Source organism: Lycorma delicatula, chromosome 10 (assembly GCF_047948215.1).
Source record: "Lycorma delicatula isolate Av1 chromosome 10, ASM4794821v1, whole genome shotgun sequence".
In the NCBI taxonomy this organism is placed as follows: domain Eukaryota; kingdom Metazoa; phylum Arthropoda; class Insecta; order Hemiptera; family Fulgoridae; genus Lycorma; species Lycorma delicatula.
The window spans coordinates 122066634-122088871 of record NC_134464.1 but is presented as its reverse complement, the minus strand read 5'-3'; the positions used below and the strand labels follow the sequence as shown (position 1 = coordinate 122088871).

General features: G+C 32.4%; 1 protein-coding gene across 4 annotated transcripts in view; it reads right to left on the bottom strand.

Moving 5' to 3' along the window:
• The window catches only part of LOC142331222 (low-density lipoprotein receptor-related protein 5-like), a 34437-nt gene that overhangs the window by 4511 nt on the left and 7688 nt on the right, over nucleotides 1–22238 (bottom strand). Inside the window, exons 1-4 of one of the 4 annotated variants that reach the window (XM_075376969.1) lie at nucleotides 19169–19306; nucleotides 15130–15330; nucleotides 1214–1342; nucleotides 653–787 (exon numbers count right to left, since the gene is read on the bottom strand). In XM_075376969.1, coding sequence (XP_075233084.1) covers nucleotides 653–787; nucleotides 1214–1342; nucleotides 15130–15255 — 390 coding nt within the window. In that variant the 5' untranslated portion in view covers nucleotides 15256–15330; nucleotides 19169–19306. Of the gene's footprint in view, nucleotides 1–652; nucleotides 788–1213; nucleotides 1343–6607; nucleotides 7009–9931; nucleotides 10158–15129; nucleotides 15331–19168; nucleotides 19384–22238 lie in introns of those variants that run through there. The other 3 variants (XR_012757923.1, XM_075376970.1, XM_075376971.1) reach the window with 3 other exon arrangements.

Genomic DNA, 22238 nt, shown 5'->3' with positions numbered 1-22238 from the left:
TGCAATAAATATTATTTACAAATAATAGCAGACTATATAACAGAAGAAAGGATGATGTTAGGTCTGTATTCTGTGGCGGGCAACTTCACTACGGTGTCTTAAATATTTCGTCATTTTCTGGCCAAAAAAGCATTACTAAATTTAAAAAAAACCAATATTAGCATTGATAAAGGTCTGAAAGAAGTGAATTTAAAAAAAAAGAGCCACATTGATCGGTTTCTTGATACCCCATTAGCACTGAACGGACGTGTTAATGGAGACTGAAGCTTGGTTTCACAAATTGGAAATCATCCAAACATTTCAGTTAGTGACAGAGACTTAGAGTCTCTGTCACTAACTGAGACTTAGAGTCTCTGTCACTAACTGAAGATGTTTAGTATGTATCGGGGTCTGTTTTAAATTGCTTAACAAATTTTTAATAAATATTCAAATACAATAACCAAATGCAATTAACAACAAATCACCCAAAGCTTATTAAAATGTTAATTCGATGAACAAGATAAAAATGCACACATTTTAGTTATCACTGAAGTTTCAAAACAACACTTTTGCTCTCACACATTGACCATTTATTATTCACACACCTTAGTTAAGTATGAATTAATTAAACAGAACTAAATAGAATTAAAAAAAAAAATTCTTAAACACTTACATGACCTGGATCAAATCTGATCTGTTCTTCTGTGTTCACCGTGTGTAAATGCTTATCATTTATTTGAAGTTCATTCGTTTTCATATTAAAATTAAACGGTGTTGAAACTTCATTATTCAATGAGATCTCAGATTCCTTGAAAAATGTGAAAATTATATACAGTTAATAATTTTTTTTTTTTTATTCTGATAAACTTAATAATACCATTATATAAAAATCACACATCACAAAATAAATTAATAATAGAAACATGCATGCAATTGCGCACACGCATGATTCTGCTGGAACTTTCAAAACCTATTCTATTCTAGTTTGATTCTACATTTATTAATGTATGTATGTTCTTTTTAATTATGTAATGTATATGTTTGTAATATGTACGTTTCTTTTTAAATTTACTGAAATATTTTATTTTTTTTTTTACTTAGAATGTTACCCATTAAAAAATAGAATGATTAGTTCAATATATATGATAAAACCTTTCTAAATTATCCAGATTTTGCCTTGCAAAGGTCCATCTGGATAATTGGGTTCCACTGTATGAAAAATCTAAACCCTTACCTCGTCATTTTCAACTTTTAAATTTTCTGATTTAACTAAATTGGTCTCTTCAATTGCTAAAGGATCTTTTGGAATATCATCATTAATAACATCAAGCGGTTCCTCTTTAAGTTGTACTAAATCTTTTTGCTGCAACACAAAAACAAAAAATGAATCTTTTTGCTGCAACACAAAAACAAAAAATGAATGCTACAAAGTAATTATGTTTATGATTTTTGGATAATTTATGTTACAAAGATAAATTGTATTTCCAATTCACTTACCACATATATTAACAGTACAGCCATAGTTAAATTATTACTATTATTAGGTGACTAATGTGTCAGGTTTTGTATAGGAAAACCTAGAAAATGTTTCTTTTGCTTAATGTTATCCAAATTTAAAAATACTGCTATTCACCTCAAATTTTTCTACAAATTGTTATCTTTTACAATCAAATAAGCTGTTAAACTGTCGCGGTAATTCTCTTGATTTAATCTTACTGACATTAGTGTTAATATAGCTTATGATGAAATTTTCTATCACGATAAATATCATTTACCTTTAGAGATAACATTACCTAACATTTTGAATTCTACTCTTACATCGGATAAATACATGCCAGACAATAAAAATATTAATTTTGTAAGATTCAGGATTTACTAAAAGAAAGTTTGATTCCAAATAATAGTTATTTATTGGTGGTGACATTCAGATATCAATAATTATTGTCCTATCAGCAAATGGAATGTTTTTGCCAAACTCTTAGATAAGTTAAGTTTGTATGAAAATTAGATCTTGCGTACAGAAATTTATAGTTCTAAAAGAAATGGTTTTTTACAAAGTAAATCTACGCAAATAGAATTTATGTGCACATATGGAAGATATTGTTGATGCGCTAAATGATCTTATATTCATGCAATCTATAAAGATTTTCATTATGCGTTTGATATAGTTAATATAAAATTAATTAGAAAACTTGCAGCGTGTGGATTTAATAATAAATTATTGTCTTAGATACATTCATTTTGTACAAACAGAATTCTCTGAGTTAAAATTGATAATTTCATTTCTAAGCCTATTTATGTTAGATCTGGAGTAAGACAAGGCATGCATTTGGCTTCAACAAATTTCCTACTATTTATAAATGAGTTTAGTCTTGGATGCTGGTTATAAGTCGGTTAAGTGGACTGTATAATAAAATACACATTTTGAATGAAACTGACACTGATTGACATTTTGATTGTATAGACTGACACTATTGTACACCATTACACAAAAGAAACTGTGATTATAACCAATGATGTTATGTCCACTACATGAATCCAACTCAACTACACTGAGCGAGCAACACACATAAACAAGGGAGGGGGAGAACGCCCACCACACCACACACATAAGAAAAATATCTAACAAATTTAATTATAAGCTATTTGCAATTTTTTTATTATTTGCGGATGATATGAAATTGTTTAAGCTTATTACAAATCTAGCTGATATTCAGTTACTTCAAATCGACTTGAGCTCTGTGTATAGAGATAGAAGCAGGAGCTACTATTGGGAGTAATAATGATGATGATATTAAACATGCCCGACTAGTATGGATTTGTTGAGCTGAATTATGCGTTGAACAGAATGGCGGTCACATTAAACAACTGCTTTGAAGAAACGTTGGCAAATTTAGCAAGTTTTCAATAATTTTTAGAAAAAAACCAAAAAATATGTGGTTTTTATTTTTTGAAATCTATTTTTTATTCTTTTTTTCTGTTATTGATAAGTTTTCTATTTGTTTTCATTTACATTATGTTGTCCAAACATTGCTGAAAATTGTTCTATTTAACATCAAATCACTTTCCCAATCAAGACTGTGTGTTTTGTTTCTAATTAAAGTTGAACTTTTCAGATTTGTATTTAAATTTAATAGACATTATTTACATAAATTTTCTCAGACGCAAATTCTCTGCAAAGTTAACTAGAAATCTTTCTTTATTTATTGGTAAATTAACAAAGTTATTTTATTCCAAACCTAAAACAAGTGTACTTTCTGATAAAAATGTTTCATGTTTTACCGCATTCTTCTTAAAAACTAAGTGAAAGAGAGGTGTATTACAATTACCTAATTTCTTACATCAAACACCATAAGGAAGCACAAAAATTTTTGTACAGTTTAATTTCACAAAGGAAGCAGAAAGTACAGCAAAATGTTTGTGAGGCAAATCTCACAAATGAACAGTTTTGTGACCTATGTTTTTATGAACTTTTTTCATATTTTTGGCGATATAATCATCTTCCAAGAGATTGCTGTGCAATTTGTAATCACCTTGCGTATTAAGTGATTTATTTTTAAATGATTTTAGTGATAATACTAATTTGGCACCGATTCTGATGAAAACTCTGAATACGGATCAAAATTTGACAAACCAGATATAAATGAAAGGACAAACAATTAGAGTGATTCAGAGGAAAGTTATGATAGAAATATGAATTTGTCTGATTCTGTTGGTAATTCAGCTGATATAAGTAATGGCAGCAATACTCAAGATTTATTGTATTCCTGATCAAATAGAGTATTTTGAAGTAGACAAGTATGCATCATTGGAGCCTCCAACGCTCCAATGTTTTCAACAATGCACTAGACAATGATAACAGTGAGACAATTAATCTAATCTAACTGCAGTTAATAACTTATATATAAGATGACATTTTATGGGGACCTGCTGCTGAAAACCAGTTATTTTTCCAAATGCCTTTTCATTGTTAGTTAATGATGAAATAACAGCAAAAGTACAGACGCAAACCCCCAAGAATAGTGTAATACACTTTCATCAATTATACCATTTACAATTTATTAGTCAACAAAACAAATTGTTATGCAGACCAAAAGATTCAATACAACCAATATAAATAAAATGAAAATTTCTTTGGGATAATTTTTTGGATGGGTCTTGATAAAAAGGTCTGTTATATTCTACAAGTCTGTTATATTCTAACCAGGATAGTAAGCTAATGCCTCACAACAGATTCGAGATTCTTCTGAGAGTACTTCATGGTTCAAATAATGAGAATGCACCAGAAGGTGACAGACTGTACAAAGTTCAACAACTCATTGACTAGCTTCTCCCAAACATTCAAAATGTAATGAATTCCCAGGAAGAGATGTGAAAATAATTCCTTTCACAGTACAGCTTGTTTTAATCAATACAAGCAAAAGACATCACCATGGGGTGAAACTTTTCAAATTATGCCTTGTCTGTAGCTACACATGGAATCTCATGATAAATGCTGGAAAAGAAGCAATTTCAGGCAAAGGGAATGCAGAAAATTATGTGTTGAAGCTTGCTAGACCATTACTTGAGCTGGAGGAACAATTTATCGTTAACAATTTTTACATAAGTGTATTGTTGGCTTCTCAGGTACTTGACTGATGTACACATGTTGGTACCTTAAGGGTCAATGAAAATGCTAAATCCAAAACAAGTAACAGACCAAACTGAAAAAAGGTAAAGTAGTTACAGTCCAATGTTCAATAGCAAGCCGGCCTCTGTGGAGTGAGTGGTAGCATCTCGGCCTTTCATCCAGAGGTCCCGGGTTCAAATCCCGTCAAGCATGGTATTTTCATACACAATATAAATCATTCATCTCATACTCTGAAGTAATGCCTAACAGTAGACCCGGAGGTTAAAAAAGAAAAAAAATATATATATATATAGTTTTGAAATGGAAAAAAACAGGGATAACACATCCCTGTTATGATTTCAACATGACAAAGATGAAACAGTAACAAAACAGAAGAGAGGGTTCATTTCCTACAGATGTTTGATCATGGTGTACAGGTAACTGGATCAGTCAAGTTGGATGTACAAAAGACTGCATCAGTACCTAGGCTGATCAATGAAGAGCTAAGAAGTCAACAGCAAGACGGAGGTGCAGTGGCTGCTGTAAAGTAAAGAGGCAAAGATAAAAAAAGCTCAGCAAAAACTGTCAGTGTGACAACAAAGTGTTCTGTGTGCGATGCCTTCTTTCGTCTTGACTGCTTCAGCACAGCACACTCACACTCAAGTTTTGTGAAATGAGATGACTAATTTTGTTATCTCATAAACCTTTGATAGAAACTTCATTATCATGATTTTTCATGATCAATGGTTGCTTCTATTAGCACCATTATTGGTTATGTACATTATAACACGAATCTACTGTTGTCAGTTTTAAACTGTTCATTCTTTGGTTCATTAAGTTTCCTTCCCTGTGTTGTGTTTTTCTAAAATGCCTTGATGGAATGGGTTACTGTAGTGAAAGATTTTTTGTTTTCTGGAATCCTTTCCATTTTCTTTTTTCCTGGGCACACAACAAAGTGTAATTTTCATTCCCTGTTAGGAAATTCATATAGTATGTAAATAAATATTAAAAACCCAAAAGTAAAATAAAACCAGCAGTAGATCTCGACTGTTCCTCGTATTGATTCAGATGTGTGTGTTAGAGAACACTGCATCAAAAGTTAGATGACTTCATTGCTACGTAAGTGTAGATCATTTGGTTTGTCTTCCAAAGTCATCTCACCATTTTCCACAGGGTTTGAATAAAATGCACCTGTAGCAAGACAGATGAATGAATGATAAACTACATCTAGCATTCTAACAGCGGTGGATCAAGTGTATGAATAAGCAACACTGCCGTACTCCAAGCAGGAATGGACTAGAACACAGTAGAAGCGCAACATGCATACTCAATCAACTCCCCATTGAGTATTAGATAAAACTCTCTCTGCATGTCTATCATTTTTTTAAATTCTACTTTCAGCTCCTTTAAATATATTACACGCATTAGTCATTGGTCAAACCACATTCCTAAAAATCTAACCTCTGTATATATTTCAACTGGTTCACCATGCAAACAGTTGAGAGTCAGTATTTTTCCTCAAACATGAAAAGCAGATGTATTTCATCTTCTCCAGAGAAAACGCAAATCCAGTCATTTTACGCCACGATTCTAAATGGGTTATTTTATTTTAAGAGCAGTCTCTCACTAGTACCCATTGGGTTGGTCTAGTGATGAACATGTCTTCCCAATTCAGCTGATTTGGGACAGCTCCAGCATTCAAGCCCTAGTAAAGGCAGTTACTTTTATACAGATTTGAATACTAGATCATGGATACGAGTGTTCTTTGGTGGTTGGGTTTCAATTAACCGCACAACTCAGGAATGGTCAAACTGAGACTACCCACTTCATTTACCCTCATACATATCATCCTCTGAAGTAATACCTGTACAGTAATTCCCAGAGGCTAAACAGGAAAAGAAAGTCTCTCGCTAATAGATAAAAAGTTCTAGATGCTATGTAAACTGAAAAATCATCAACAAATAAAGAACACATGACTAGTTTTCATACTTTTTGTTTTAATATTTATAGCTACGGCAAATAAAAGTAACACTTCGGACACTTCCCTGTAGTATTCAGTTTTCTAGTGTGAAACTTTCGGATATCATATTTCAACTCAAAAGGGCTGACTACTGATGAAACCACTGATAAATTCAAGATTTCCTTGTATACTTCATTCACACAATGTATTTAGGATTCCTCTCCTCCAAGCCATGTCATACTTCTTTTGGACATCAAAAAATACAGCAACCAGGTGATGGCAAAGTAGAAAGATGTTTTGAATAACAGATTCCTGGGCAACTAAATGATCGATAGCTACCTTGCCGGAAACTACATTGTTCAGGGGCAATTAGGGTGTTTATCTCAAGGTACCAGACTAGATGTTGGTTTATTGTTCATCAACTTGCACAGGGTACTGGTCAAGGATATAAGATGGCAACCTGAAAAACAAAATTTATCTTTACCAGGTTTTAGTACAGGAATCACCAATGCTTCTGATCAAGAAGTGGGAAACACCTGGTCAGAGAATATTTTATTGTAAATAGACAAATAGTAAACAGGAGGTTAGATAAGTTATACTAAACATGATATTACCATTTGCAGTGGAAGTATCATGAAAAATATTCAAGGCATACCTCAGGTATTGAAAAGAAAAAGGACATTTAACACATTATGCGATTCTCCGATAATAAAAGGCACACTTTTTACCTGCAACTTATACCTCATAAACTCAGGACAGTATGATGATGTTAAGTGAAACTGACCTAAAAGAGTAATTAAAAATGTCACCACATCAATTGATGCTATAACGAGGATGCCATTGCTTTTCAGTTCAACAGTGGTGACTGTCCTGACCCACACATGGCCTATACTTTTCTCCAAACAACAATGATTGAGTTGTCCGAAAAATGGTATTGACATAATTTAGCCATGATTTCTATTTAGCACACTGCAACATTCGATAGCGCACAGCTTTCACACTGTGGTAGGCGCAAAGCACTTCTATCATAGGCCATGATTGAAATTACATAAAGCCCTGCAACGATCCTTTAATGCACTTCTGCATTCTTTGTTCCACCAATTTCTGTTCTTCTACCATCTGGAAAGTCAAGGCACCTGCTATTATATTCACTTGCACTGTCAAATATCAGGTGTGCAAAATTGGAAAGTTGGTGGATCGCATCACCACTTCAACTGAAATGGCTAATTGTATCTTTGTATCCGATCCAGTCTGCTTACCCAACCACCCATCTGAGGCAAATCCTTACTATCAACCAAGATAACAACCAGTCTGTGATCGCTTCCAAAAATGTTTTTGGAAACATGCCGTTTACGACAGTAAGAATGCTGAACACGACAGATCGATGCACGAATGTGTACCTATTTGCAGAATGCAATCACAGTTTGGTGCCAATTAATGACATAAGAGTATTTAGTAGCTCCAAGCTAAAATTTTGATGCTGTACAAATATCAGGAAATACAATTTTAAAAGATGCACAAATATCTTCACACGAATTTAAGGATAACTTATTTTATACAACATTGAGAACCCACTTAATCTAGGCCTTAGAAACATAGTCTTTTTAAGAAAAAAAAGTAACTTTGTTGTCATTTTGTGTATATGAAATCTAAGATTCAAATATATAATTTGCTGCTGAAATGCTATAACTCTGATCAGAAGATCCAGGCAAAGGACACACAGATGTATCACGACCACTGTTCTCACAACAGATGATCAAAATTTTAGTCCACCGAGTTGAAGTACCACTGGGAGATAAAAATGTTTTCAGTGAAGGCTGGAATTCCTTATCTTAATTATTTCATTATACTGCTTTTCTTTATTGTGCGAAGACAATGCCTTTTGGCCCATATTGCCCAGTCCGAAGATGTTTTTTACACACATTGCAGAAAGCATGATACATATGTCTACCTCTTCTCAACCGACTGAATTCTAGGTGTAAGTTTATATCTAACCACTGTTGATTAAATAGTCTTTTAAGATAAAATTTATAAGCAATTAATAACCAAAACACAAAAAAAATTTCAGGGTGGTTTGGGAGAAATTCAAGAAAACAACATATAAATTTTTCAATAACTTTTTGTTAAAATTTCACTGCTGAAAAAATTAACTGCAATTTGGAATATTCCACCTTTAATATAAAGGATAATTGGGGTATGAAAGTAAGAGAACAGAACATGTTAATGGTTGCTTGAAGCATGTAGTTGCAATGTGCTGGGCGATGGGATCACCACTTCCCAATGCCAGGAAAGTATATCAAATATATTTTGGCATAACTAAAAATTAAATTAAAATTTAAATAAAATTAAGATTGTGTTAATTATCAATAGATAATTAACACAATCTTAATTTGGTAACAAAAATCCAATTCTCTGAAATTTTTTCCTGATATTTTTCTAAAAATTCTTGAGTATTCCTGACTAATTTTATATTTCCTGCCTGTGGGAAGCATGTATAAGTTATCTTACATCATGTTTTTTAGAATTAAATTCTCTACAAGTTTTGTTTCAAAGTTTTTTGTGTTAACTAACTATTGTATGTCAAACATAAAAAAAAAGTTTTTTTTTTACCAGAATTTATTGATTTTCACTGTAGATTTCTCAAAAGCTACTGAAGATACAATTCTAGAACCGATTTTATTTGATTTTTCAGATGATTTCAAAAGAAATCTTTAATGTTTTTATCTAAGTTTTATTGGTTGTATTTACATTAATTCACTCAAAATTAAATCTCTACAAGTTTTGTTACTAAATATTCTGCATTTATAAGTCATTTAACAAAGCTTTACTACAAACGTAAAAAAAACTTGTTTTTCAACACCAAATTTTGTGTCTGAATCTTAAAAAGTAATGGAGTTGCAGTTCTCGGACTTATTTTACATTTCCAATTCCCCAGCTGAAATTACTTAAGAAACCAGCAACTTTACTCCTTATTTAGGGTCCTAAAAATTACAGTAGCGCTTCTTTTTATTAGAAGAGCTGAAATCCAAGTGAAATCTTTCCCTAGCCGTAACTCGAAAACAAAATGTCTCCAAACCTATGTTTATATGAATCTTTTTTCATTATTTTCACCATTAGAATATGTCCTGAAAGTTTCTCCATTTCTTCCTGGGACACTTATATAAGTTATTAATGACTTATTAATATTACACAGAATTTCACGCAGTTCTCGAACCTTTACTTTTATGTTAGTATAAGAGCTTCTATTACTTACTTTGTGAGCAATTTAGATTCTCTATTAAATAAATACTTCTTTTAATCAGACATCAGGTATATTTTAAGTATATATAAAAATAAAAAATATAATATTTAAGAGCTATAAAACAGTTGACAGATTTAATTACCTAATCGTCTGTATGGATTATTTTCATCAGTTGGTTGATTACTAATGTCATAAATTGCAATATCACGAAGACGTTGTAATCCTGATCTTACTTGTGTTGGTAAAGTTGCATTTTCTTCTATTATTTTAGATGCTTTAAACACAGTCTGTAGATTTCTATCAACCCAGTATACTTCACCTCTATGAACTGCTACCCCCATACGATTTGGGAGATTTCTTCTAATTATCTAAAATATAAACAAAGACTCAAATTTAAAAAATATATCACTACTTCAAATTTCCTTCTATCAGTAAACAAATTTTACATATATTTACTTAAATATTAGGTCTAGAATCACAATAACATTATATAATTAGGTTTTTAAAAGAGCTGTAGACAATAACAGCTAATTTATTTTATTTTTTTCTTTTAAATTAAATTCTCAAAGGATTGTAAATTTAAATAGCCTGATTTTACCTTAGATAGTACCGTGAAGAGAATCCATTGAACACTGGTAACAAGGGAAATTAAAACCAATTAAAAGGAATAGTATTTTTAACTTGTACCTTAAAGGATCAGCAGACATAAATAAACAAAAACTTTAGTCAGGTCATAACATAATTAAACATCACATAAATTACATCAGGTATAGTATTTTTGCATTTCAATATCAAAAAGGAACTGCTTTATCATTTGTTAAAGGAAATCAGATGGAAAAATCTGAAAGCACCATCACACAGTTCAAAATTATAGACAAAAAACAGAGGTAGTAATAATCCACATTAGTGGATAAAAATAATAAATATTAATAAATTTTATTAAATATTAATAAAATATTAATTTTATAAATTAATAGTGAGCAGCTATGAAAAAATAATAAATAAGTATAATCAGCAAATAATAATAATAAAAAATTCATGCATTTTTTTTCTAAATATTTGAAAATGTATAATAAATATGAAATGAATATCCAACAAATTTAGCTTTTTCAAAATACTCTTAAAACCTCATCAGTGCATTAATATTGTTTGAATAAAAGGGAATTTTTAATTTATTTTTAACACAATTATAACTGCTAATAACGCAATAATCCTCCTCTATGAATCATGAGACCTTGCCGTTGGTGAGGGGGCTTGAGTGCTCAGGGATACAGAGTAGCTGGACCGAAGGTGCAACCATATCGGAGAGGTATCTGTTGAGAGCCAGACTAAGGAATGATTCCTGAAAGAGGTCAGCAGCTCTTTCAGTAGTTGTTAGGGGCGTGAGTCCGGACGACTTAAACGGCCGTATCAACATCACTCAGTCCTCTGAGTACTGCGCAGCTGAAAGCAATGGAAAACTACAGCTGCTTTTTTTCCAAGAAAATGTGGCTCTCTGCATTTTCACATAACAATAATGGAGGCGCCTTCCTTGGTAAAATATTCCGGAGGTAAAATAGTCCCCCGTTCGGATCTCCGGGTGGGGACTACTAAGGAAGGGGTCACCAGAAAATTAAAAAATAACATTCTACGAGTCGGAGCGTGGAATGTTAGAAGCTTAAAAAAGGTTGGTAGGCTAGAAAATTTAAAAAGGGAAATGGGTAGGACAAATGTGGATATAGTAGGAGAATTAGTGAGGTTCGGTGGGAAGAGGAAGGCGACTTTTGGTCAGGTGATTTTAGAGTAATTAACTCAGCTTCAAATAATGGGCAGGCAGGAGTAGGTTTCGTGATGAACAAGAAGATAGGGAGGAGAGTGGAGTATTTCAAAACCCATAGCGATAGAATCATTGTAATAAGGATAAAATCAAAACCTAAACCGACAACGATTGTTAACGTCTATATGCCTACAAGCGCCCATGATGATGATGAGGTAGAGTGTGTATACGAAGAGATTGATGAAGCAATTAAACACGTAAAAGGAGATGAAAATTTAATAATAGTTGGAGATTGGAATGCAAGCATTGGAGAAGGCAAGGAAGGAAATATAGTGGGTGAATACGGGCTGGGCAAAAGGAATGAAAGAGGGGACAGACTTATAGAGTTTTGCACGAAGTATAATTTAGTAATTGCCAACACCCAATTTAAAAATCATAATAGAAGAATATACACTTGGAAAAAGCCAGACGATACTGCAAGGTATCAGATAGATTATATCATGGTTAAGCAAAGATTTAGAAATCAACTCCTGGACTGCAAAACTTACCCTGGAGCAGACATTGATAGCGACCATAATTTGGTGATAATGAAATGTAGATTGGGGTTTAAAAACCTGAAGAAAAGGTGTCAGATGAATCGGTGGAATTTAGAGAAGCTTGAGGAAGAGAAGGTAAAGAAGATTTTTGAGGAGGACATCGCAAGAGGTCTGAGTAAAAAAGATAAGGTAGAAAATGTAGAAGAAGAATGGGAGAATGTTAAAAAGGAAATTCTTAAATCAGCAGAAGCAAACTTAGGCGGAATAAAGAGAACTGGTAGAAAACCTTGGGTTTCAGACGATATATTGCAGCTGATGGATGAACGTAGAAAATATAAGAATGCTAGTGATGAAGAAAGTAAAAGGAACTATCGGCAATTAAGAAATGCTATAAACAGGAAGTGCAAACTGGCGAAAGAAGAGTGGATTAAAGAAAAGTGTTCAGAAGTGGAAAGAGAAATGAACATTGGTAAAATAGACGGAGCATACAGGAAAGTTAAGGAAAATTTTGGGGTACATAAATTAAAATGTAATAATGTGTTAAACAAAGATGGTACACCAATATATAATACGAAAGGTAAAGTCGATAGATGGGTGGAATATATTGAAGAGTTATACGGAGGAAATGAATTAGAAAATGGTGTTATAGAGGAAGAAGAGGAAGTTGAGGAGGATGAAATGGGAGAAACAATACTGAGATCTGAATTTAAGAGAGCATTAAAAGATTTAAATGGCAGAAAGGCTCCTGGAATAGACGGAATACCTGTAGAATTACTGCGCAGTGCAGGTGAGGAAGCGATTGATAGATTATACAAACTGGTGTGTAATATTTATGAAAATGGGGAATTTCCATCAGACTTCAAAAAAAGTGTTATAGTTATGATACCAAAGAAAGCAGGGGCAGATAAATGTGAAGAATACAGAACAATTAGTTTAACTAGTCATGCATCAAAAATCTTAACTAGAATTTTATACAGAAGAATTGAGAGGAGAGTGGAATAAGTGTTAGGAGAAGACCAATTTGGTTTCAGGAAAAGTATAGGGACAAGGGAAGCAATTTTAGGCCTCAGATTAATAGTAGAAGGAAGATTAAAGAAAAACAAACCAACATACTTGGCGTTTATAGACCTAGAAAAGGCTTTCGATAACGTAGACTGGAATAAAATGTTCAGCATTTTAAAAAAATTAGGGTTCAAATACAGAGATAGAAGAACAATTGCTAACATGTACAGGAACCAAATAGCAACAATAACAATTGAAGAACATAAGAAAGAAGCCCTAATAAGAAAGGGAGTCCGACAAGGATGTTCCCTATCGCCGTTACTTTTTAATCTTTACATGGAACTAGCAGTTAATGATGTTAAAGAACAATTTAGATTCGGAGTAACAGTACAAGGTGAAAAGATAAAGATGCTACGATTTGCCGATGTTATAGTAATTCTAGCCGAGAGTAAAAAGGATTTAGAAGAAACAATGAACGGCATAGATGAAGTCCTACGCAAAAACTATCGCGTGAAAATAAACAAGAACAAAACAAAAGTAATGAAATGTAGTAGAAATAACAAAGATGGACCACTGAATGTGAAAATAGGAGGAGAAAAGATTATGGAGGTAGAAGAATTTTGTTATTTGGGAAGTAAAATTACTAAAGATGGACGAAGCAGGAGCGATATAAAATGCCGAATAGCACAAGCTAAACGAGCCTTCAGTAAGAAATATAATTTGTTTACATCAAAAATGAATTTAAATGTCAGGAAAAGATTTTTGAAAGTGTATGTTTGGAGTGTCGCTTTATATGGAAGTGAAACTTGGACAATCGGAGTATCTGAGAAGAAAAGATTAGAAGCTTTTGAAATGTGGTGCTATAGGAGAATGTTAAAAATCAGATGGGTGGATAAAGTGACAAATGAAGAGGTATTGCGGCAAATAGATGAAGAAAGTAGCATTTGGAAAAATATAGTTAAAAGAAGAAACAGACTTATAGGCCTCATACTAAGGCATCCTGGAATAGTCGCTTTAATATTGGAAGGACAGGTAGAAGGGAAAAATTGTGTAGGCAGGCCACATTTGGAGTATGTAAAACAAATTGTTGGGGATGTAGGATGTAGAGGGTATACTGAAATGAAACGACTAGCACTAGATAGGGAATCTTGGAGAGCTGCATCAAACCAGTCAAATGACTGAAGACAAAAAAAAAAAAGAAAATAACGCAAACTCTCATCTTCCAATATAAAAGATTAGGTAACAGAAGTAGTTCTTTTTTTCTTTTTTCTGTTTAACCTCCGGAACCACCGTAAGGTATTACTTCAGAGGATGAATGAGGATGATATGTATGAATATAAATGAAGTGTAGTCTTGTACAGTCTTAGGTCGATTGTTCCTGAGATGTGTGGTTAATTGAAACCCAACCACCAAAGAACACTGATATCCACGATCTAGTATTCAAATCTGTATAAAAGTAACTGCCTTTATTAGGATTTGAATCTTAGAACTCTTGACTTTGAAATCAGCTGATTTGCGATGATTTGAACCACTAGTCCAACCCGGTGGCTTAAGTAATAGTAGTAATAGTAGTGTAGGTATAAATTGTTCATTGTTTCAACAGTTTATGATTATTACAATACCAGAAAGTGTGTAGAACATCAAATTATATAAGGCATTTAAACAGAAAGAGTAAAAATTTGAAATAATAATTATCATTATATGATGATATAATTTCTTACCTAAATTTTAAAAATGAAAAATATTAAAAACTGTTTCAAAGAACCATTTTTTGTAAATATTTATAAAAAGGTAAACATTTACTAGATAATATGTGTATCTCCACATAATGACTATAGAATACCAGATATTCTTTTATATAAAATCTTTTGATAAAATTGCCATTCTAAAATATAATGGTCAGTACTTTGCTTTTAGTCTGATGGGATTTTTTTGCTGTATTTTTACTGGGAACCATGTACAACATCTTTTGTGAACTGTTTCAAACAACTTGTAATTTTGGATTCAATAGGTTATTAGCATAGATCTTTCTTTATATTATATTACCTGTCTATTTTGTCCATTGAATGAAACTTTTTGTATGTTATCCAGTTTTACATCAACCCAGTAAACATCATGTGTTAACATATCAACAGTTAAATCACGAGGTGTACCAATACCAGATGTAACCATAGGTTGCCAGTGACTGCCATCAAGATATGCTTTACCGATACGTGGATATGACCATAATCAATCCAGTATAATAACCTAAAAACCATTGTTTAGTTTCATTAATAATTCATGCTTTTAATTCAAGTTATCTAATTCAAATACTTATAAAATATTACAGAACGAATAGATATATAAATCTAAATAAAAATTTCTAAACTGAATGCAAAAGCTTATATAATTTTTGTATGATAGATATGACCATTTTGTAAATATTTCATAAATAATTATCCAAAACACATTTCATGCAACTTGGACAAACTTTGAATTACTTATAAAAACGTTTATATGTATTTTAATATTTATTTTTATTACTATTTACGTGTACTAAAGCTGCACTTTTTGCAGTTGATAAAGGTTTATCATTTTTTTCGTCTCACATGAAATTTCAGTCAAAGTACCGGCTACCTCCAAACTTTCTTTGTCAAAGACAGACACTTCTCATGTTCTGAAAATCGATGATGGCATCCTTCCAGTTGTTAAATTTCTCACTACAAAGTTTACCTAAGGGTTGCATGCTAGATGCAACACCATTTCTTGGAGCAAAAAGTGCACAAAATTTACAAAAACTCCCTCCCTTAAATTCAGAATATGTAAGACACTTCCAGCAGTAAAGCCATTTAAACAAAAATCGCAGATTTCTCTTTCCTTTTGTTGGAAAAACAAACCCTGGATTTGGTTCCCAGATATTGCTCAAACATCCAGTTTCTTGTTCATTAGACAAGAAACACGTAAACACTAATATCATAAGTGTGTAGTCCACTGGAACTTGAAGATGTTGAAGCTTCCAGAACCAGAACAATACACTTATCACTTCTAAATGATTCAGCGAGCATTTTAACATTATTGAGTGATGTCAATGTACATTCAATACCAGCCAAGTTTACACAAGAGGGTGTGAAACTAGTTTTGAGAAGAATGTTTGCGACAGCATCGACATGTTGCGTCAGCGAAGAAATATTTGGCAATGTGAAATTTTCACTAACATTACAAGAATCACTACTGGCATGCCACTTTTCCTAAAAAATTGTAAAATTGAACTTTGAGGTCACTTAAATATATTAAAGAACACGGAACGATAATGTGAAGTTTCTATTTAAAAATATGAAGTGTGAAATGCACACAATGTTAAACAAACATTCCACAACAAAATTTGAACTCAAACTAATGAGTGAATACCATTTGACAATGCACAATATTTCATATATGCACTGCTGCCACTGCAGAGCTGTCCTAACAATATGTTTTACAAGTAAGTTTATATGGTGTCAGCCTAATTTTAATACAAGGTTGGTATTATAATCATACCTTCTTATTAATCTTCCCTCTCTTTGATGATCTTCCCTCTCTTTCAGTAGACCAGGAGGGGTATACGCTTTGACACCAACCATGCCAGTGACAGCACTGCCGCCTTTTCAGAATGCTGAATGACGGCTACTGTGTCATATGTTAAGTGATGTACTGTATGTGACGCAGCTCCAAGTACAGGGATTACATTATTGAAGAAGGAATGGGATCTTATGTTAATAGATTTTGTTACTCTGACAGTGAGAAATTAGAGGAGAGAATGCAATGGATTTTTAAAAAGATGTTCCAATATATATGTGTAAGTTTATAGTATTTTTATTTTATATAGGCATAATATTGAAAAGTACTTGAACCTTCAAGGGGGCGGGTTCAAACCTGGTAACTCCCCCTTGTGTATTCCACTGACTGGGGCTGATCATGGGAGACTAAGCGCATATAGCTTCATACTCCCAGAATGATTCCCCTTTAGTTCATCCCTTGAAGTCCTTTTGGTGCTATCGTCTTTTAGCCTAACAGGAATACATCTTCCAGGAACCCTAATGTTTGGAGGAAGCAAAGCACTCTCCCTTCTGGAGGGAGTCACATGAGCTGGCTGATTACAACTGTTCCATTTACCGAACTACAACAACTAAAATATTAAAGAGTGCTAACAATGGCATCCAGATTCAATTAAAATTAATATTGGCGAATTGGATTTAAAATTCAACATAGAAATCAGAATGATTTCTATTGTACAAGACTCCATCCAATCAAGACTGATTGATTTGTATGCTATATTGTTAGCATCCAGATACCTTGTACATTTTTCTTGATTGGGCCTATAAGAAGCATCAGCCCTTGTTCATGTAGCTTTTTACATCTATGAGTCACCAGATAAGAATTTAAGAATTTATTATTAATTAGAACCCAAGAAAATAATGTTGGTTGGATACAAAAACAATGAATCATTAGTGTTTAGATACACCTGATTCAACCAAGCCTCAAACTCCTACTAGAGAAGGATAGTCACGTAGCTCTATTTTCTTCTCTTCTACTTTCATGACAACATTAGCTTGTTATCTAATTTGTAGCTATCTTTGGCATTCTTAGCAGTCAGTAGCCTTACTTTAATAGTGAAAATAAAAATGTATAAAAACCAAATTTATTCTTATTTTAAATTAACCAATGTAAAGAAAGTTACATATTTTTTTTTTTCATGAAAATATTGTCGCGTGTTTATGGTTCATCAAGGATAGAGTAACAATGTAAAATTTTTTGCAAATACAATTTATTATCCAAAAGACAAATAAATAATAATAAATAAATACCAAAATAAAGTCAAATTTACTACATATGTTATAATGACTGCTAGAAGCTAATATTGCATTAACAACTAGAAAACAATAGAAAAGTCTAAAGTTCATACCATTCACTTTCAGCAACCATTATTACTTTTACCCTTAATAAAAAAACTACCCTATATGAATGAATATAATACTGTCATTTTCATTTCTGTTACCAATAACACAACGAACAACTCCTGCGCACATTGGAATACTGTCAGTGTTATCACAACTGCACCGAATGTGGCCTCACAGTACTACTGATTCTATCTGCTGATCCCTGGCAGTATTTATATTCCCTGGCCTACAAAATCAGTACCTGACTCGTCCCTTTAATTGTTGTAGTGTAATAATTTTCATTGTCCGTGCCCTTACATTTTTCTATAAATTCTTTTCCCGATCTGGTAATTCTTCTGGTCGAACAAAAGCTTTTGGTGATGCCATTGTCTGTATTACAAGGAACAAATTGTTAAATGGACCTGCTATTCTAAGAAAAGAATCCCTTTTAGTTCCTTCTAGATTTTTCTTTTTCAATATTATTAATAGTACAATTTTTATTACCTTAGGTTAACAACACAGTGTACTGAGGTGGTGAAATGGATTAACTTGTCTTCCTTCCAGGAGGTAGAATGTTTGAGACTTGGCTGGACCAGTTATATTTTAACACTAATGACTTGTCAATACTGTCTTTTAGTGTACATCTGTTGCCAGATGTTAATTAACACACCTTTGCTTGGTGATCCATAAATATAACAAGTAAAATAATATTTATGACACAACCAAGGGATCCAGCTGCCTGTGAGCTTTGTATCAACAATGCAACATTAGATATTTAGAAAATTCCAGAATATCAGGCAAATAAATCAACCATTCAATAGAAGAATTTCAATTATTGTACTCAAATGCAATAAGACCATCTATGGTAAGAAACATGTACAAGAGATTTTTATCCAAATTGATCCATTGGTTCCTAGAACTAAGAACCAAAAATTTATTATTATGCATGAATAATTGTTTTTTTTTTTAATTTAATTGAAAAGATTTAGGGATGACAAAACTGCATAAACCATGCAAAATGTCAATACCAGAAATGTTTATGATTATATTACTCTTTCCTTTAAACAAAGCATGAAAAAGTTATATGGAAAATGTTACAACCTGAAGTAAACAAAATTAATTGAAAATGACAAATAAAAATAGTAACAATTTATAAACATCAATCTCAAAAATGAATAAAATATACTTACAACTGGTCTGATAGGTACACTAGTTGATTTTGGATCCAGATTTATAGCACGTATTTCAGTTCTAGTGGTGAATAACAAATATTCATCAACGTTTTCACATTTATGTCCAACATTATTTACTAACTGTCCGATAGCGCAATCACATTTGAATTGGAATGTACTTAATGAATAATCAGGTGGGAATGAAAAGCAGAGTTGATCACAACCTCCATTACCTATACAAAAATGAATAGTTATGTTAAAAGTTAGGTCATTTAATTATTATTTTTTGAGAGTTAAAACCTGTGAATAAAGAGAGTGGTGTTTCATTCTTCCAAAACAGAACTTAAACGAATATGAAATTCAGGATGAATGGTATTTATTACAGCATGATTAATTTTTAGAACGTTTAAAAGAATTTCTTTTAAAATAAATCTATTTTATACAGAATTCCCACAAAGAAATGGAGAAACTTAAGGACATGTTCTACTGGTGAAACTAATGAAAAAAGTTCATATAAACATAGGTTTGGAAATGCTTTGTTTTCGAGTTATGGCTAGCAAAAAATTTCACCCGGATTTCAACTCTTCTAATAAAGGTCCTACTGTAATTTCTGGAATCCAAATTAAGGAAAAATGTTGGTGGTTTTATATCTAATTTAAGCTGGGAAATAGGATACAATACTTCCCAGAACTGTAACTGCAAGTGTAAAAGTTTTCTGTCTATTTCCAAAGACAATTTAGTCTAACCACACTGACATGAAAATAAATATTCGCTGTTTTTACAATATTTTTATAAAATATGATTTTATCAGACGTTCAAAATTTACAGATTCTGGCTTTTTCTGTGGGTGACCTCAAACAATGAGTATGCATTTACAACACATATTCCAATTATCATATCGAAGGCTACCTTTCTGTACAATTAACTGAGCAGCACAGATAATGAGAAAATTCTGCCATTTGAAAATTACTGAAATTTGAAATTTCTGCTTTGAAAATTTTCAAAATTCTGAATTAAAATTTTTGCTTCATTAAAATTTGAGCAACAACTTCTATCGCTGGACCCATAATTTTCTTATACATCAAACTTTTGAGGATATTAATATTTGAAAATCCTGCCCCTTTGTTGTAAATAACAAATATACAACAAATTCAGGTTCACGGTTTTTCATACTACCACCACGCTTAATTACATCAAATATTTCTTCTCCATGCTTTGTAGATGGTACTGGAAGGTTTGTTGTACGACCTTTTTTGCAGCCTTCCATTTCAAGGCTACCACATGTGTACAAATTTACAGTGCAAATACTTCGGTAATATCTGTACAACATAACTACCCTATTACTTCTCAGATTCCTGCAGTGTGTACATTCCTTAATTTTTCTGCCTGACCTACGCTATTATACTGGTTGTCTGCTGCTAATGTGTGACCAAAATTTAAATATGGTTCTATGAGTTTCTTAAATGTCTCCTTTCATAAGTGTCTCCTTACAAGCATATATATAATAGCTCAATGTATAGAAATCTTTGGCACATTTTATATATTTTAATTGAATTGACAAAAAATTATGCGTCTAAATTGTACGATGATGAATTTTGCAGTCTGTTCCCAGTTTTGTCATTTGTAGAACCCATCATTAGTGGAAGATAATTCACATGGGTCATTTTTTGTTCCAATAGTTTCTTAATTTGGTTACTGTGTGAAGGCCTATGAACAAAAAATTGCCTGTGGTATCAGCCAAATTTTAACACGAGCAAAAAAAATATCATAACTATAATACCACATAACTGAATTAAGTTATTTTATATAAGTTATAAAATTCATCAAGGATAATTTGTAATTTATTTCAACTTCATAAAGAAGGTAAAACTACATATATAATCTTTGTAGGAAAATTTCCCGGGTTAAGCAGCCTAACTGGTCCCTTGGATTACTTACTTTCATTTCATCATAACAAAGCCATTATTCAACCATATGGTCTAACGGGCTGAATAAGACTCAAAACCTACTGAACTAATTCACAGTTGAGGGATACAAATATCCTCAAAACTGCTACTGAATACTTCACTACTTAAAACACACACAAACTTAAAATTAACAAGAGTTGTTCTGTCATTAGTTTTGAATTATTTATTGACTCTGACATACATGTCTGGCTTACAATGAAATGACATTCAACTTGTGTATCAAATATACAGATGAACTAACTAGTATTATTTGTTCCACGAACAATGAAACAAATCTAAGAGGTGTAAGTTAATCGTGACCGATTATTTCGGAATACATACTCAGAAACTTTCAGTTTACCACTGAAATGTTAGGTTATGCACAATTTTTATTTATTTTTTATTAAAAAGACTCATTTCATTTGGGCTCCGAGTTTAATGAAGCAAATATCCTCAAGAGATTAGGATTAACTAGATTATGAAAAGTAAAATGCCTCATACTCATTACTGCAGCAGGCAGAAGAAAATGTTCATAGTTTGTCATGACGTTCACTGGTTTGTCTTTGATTGAACAGAGATGAAGATATTCTGTTTCGATCCTAAAGATGTGAAACCAACTAACTAGATAGTTTGCTTAGAGCAATGTTTAATTCTTGTTTGTAAATATTGCCTAAGCGGATTTACTACTTGATTTGGCCTAGCTGTTTCATTTAAAATTTTGTGCAAAAATTGTGGTACACAAACTGTTTTGTAATTTTGAGAGTAAAAATATTATAAAACTAGTGTTACAATTAGCATATACCCTGCATATTAATAGAAGAGTAGTAGCTCTGCAAGTAGAATGTTGTATGATTGGTTTAGCACCTCCTGAAATTATGGGTCCAGCCATAGAAAGTGTTTCTCAAATTTGAATGAAGCAGGCTGCTGCTGAAGCTATTGAAGAAGGTGGATACAATGAAATTTCTACTGCATTTGATGGAAAACGGGAGGTCATACTCAGTTTTTGTAGTGATATATTGAAAATGGTGTTGGGAGTCTGTCTATATATAAACTGTATATCTTGGGACTACATCCCCACGTCTCCGGGTGGGGACTACTAAGGAAGGGGTCACCAGAAAATTAAAAAATAACATTCTAGGAGT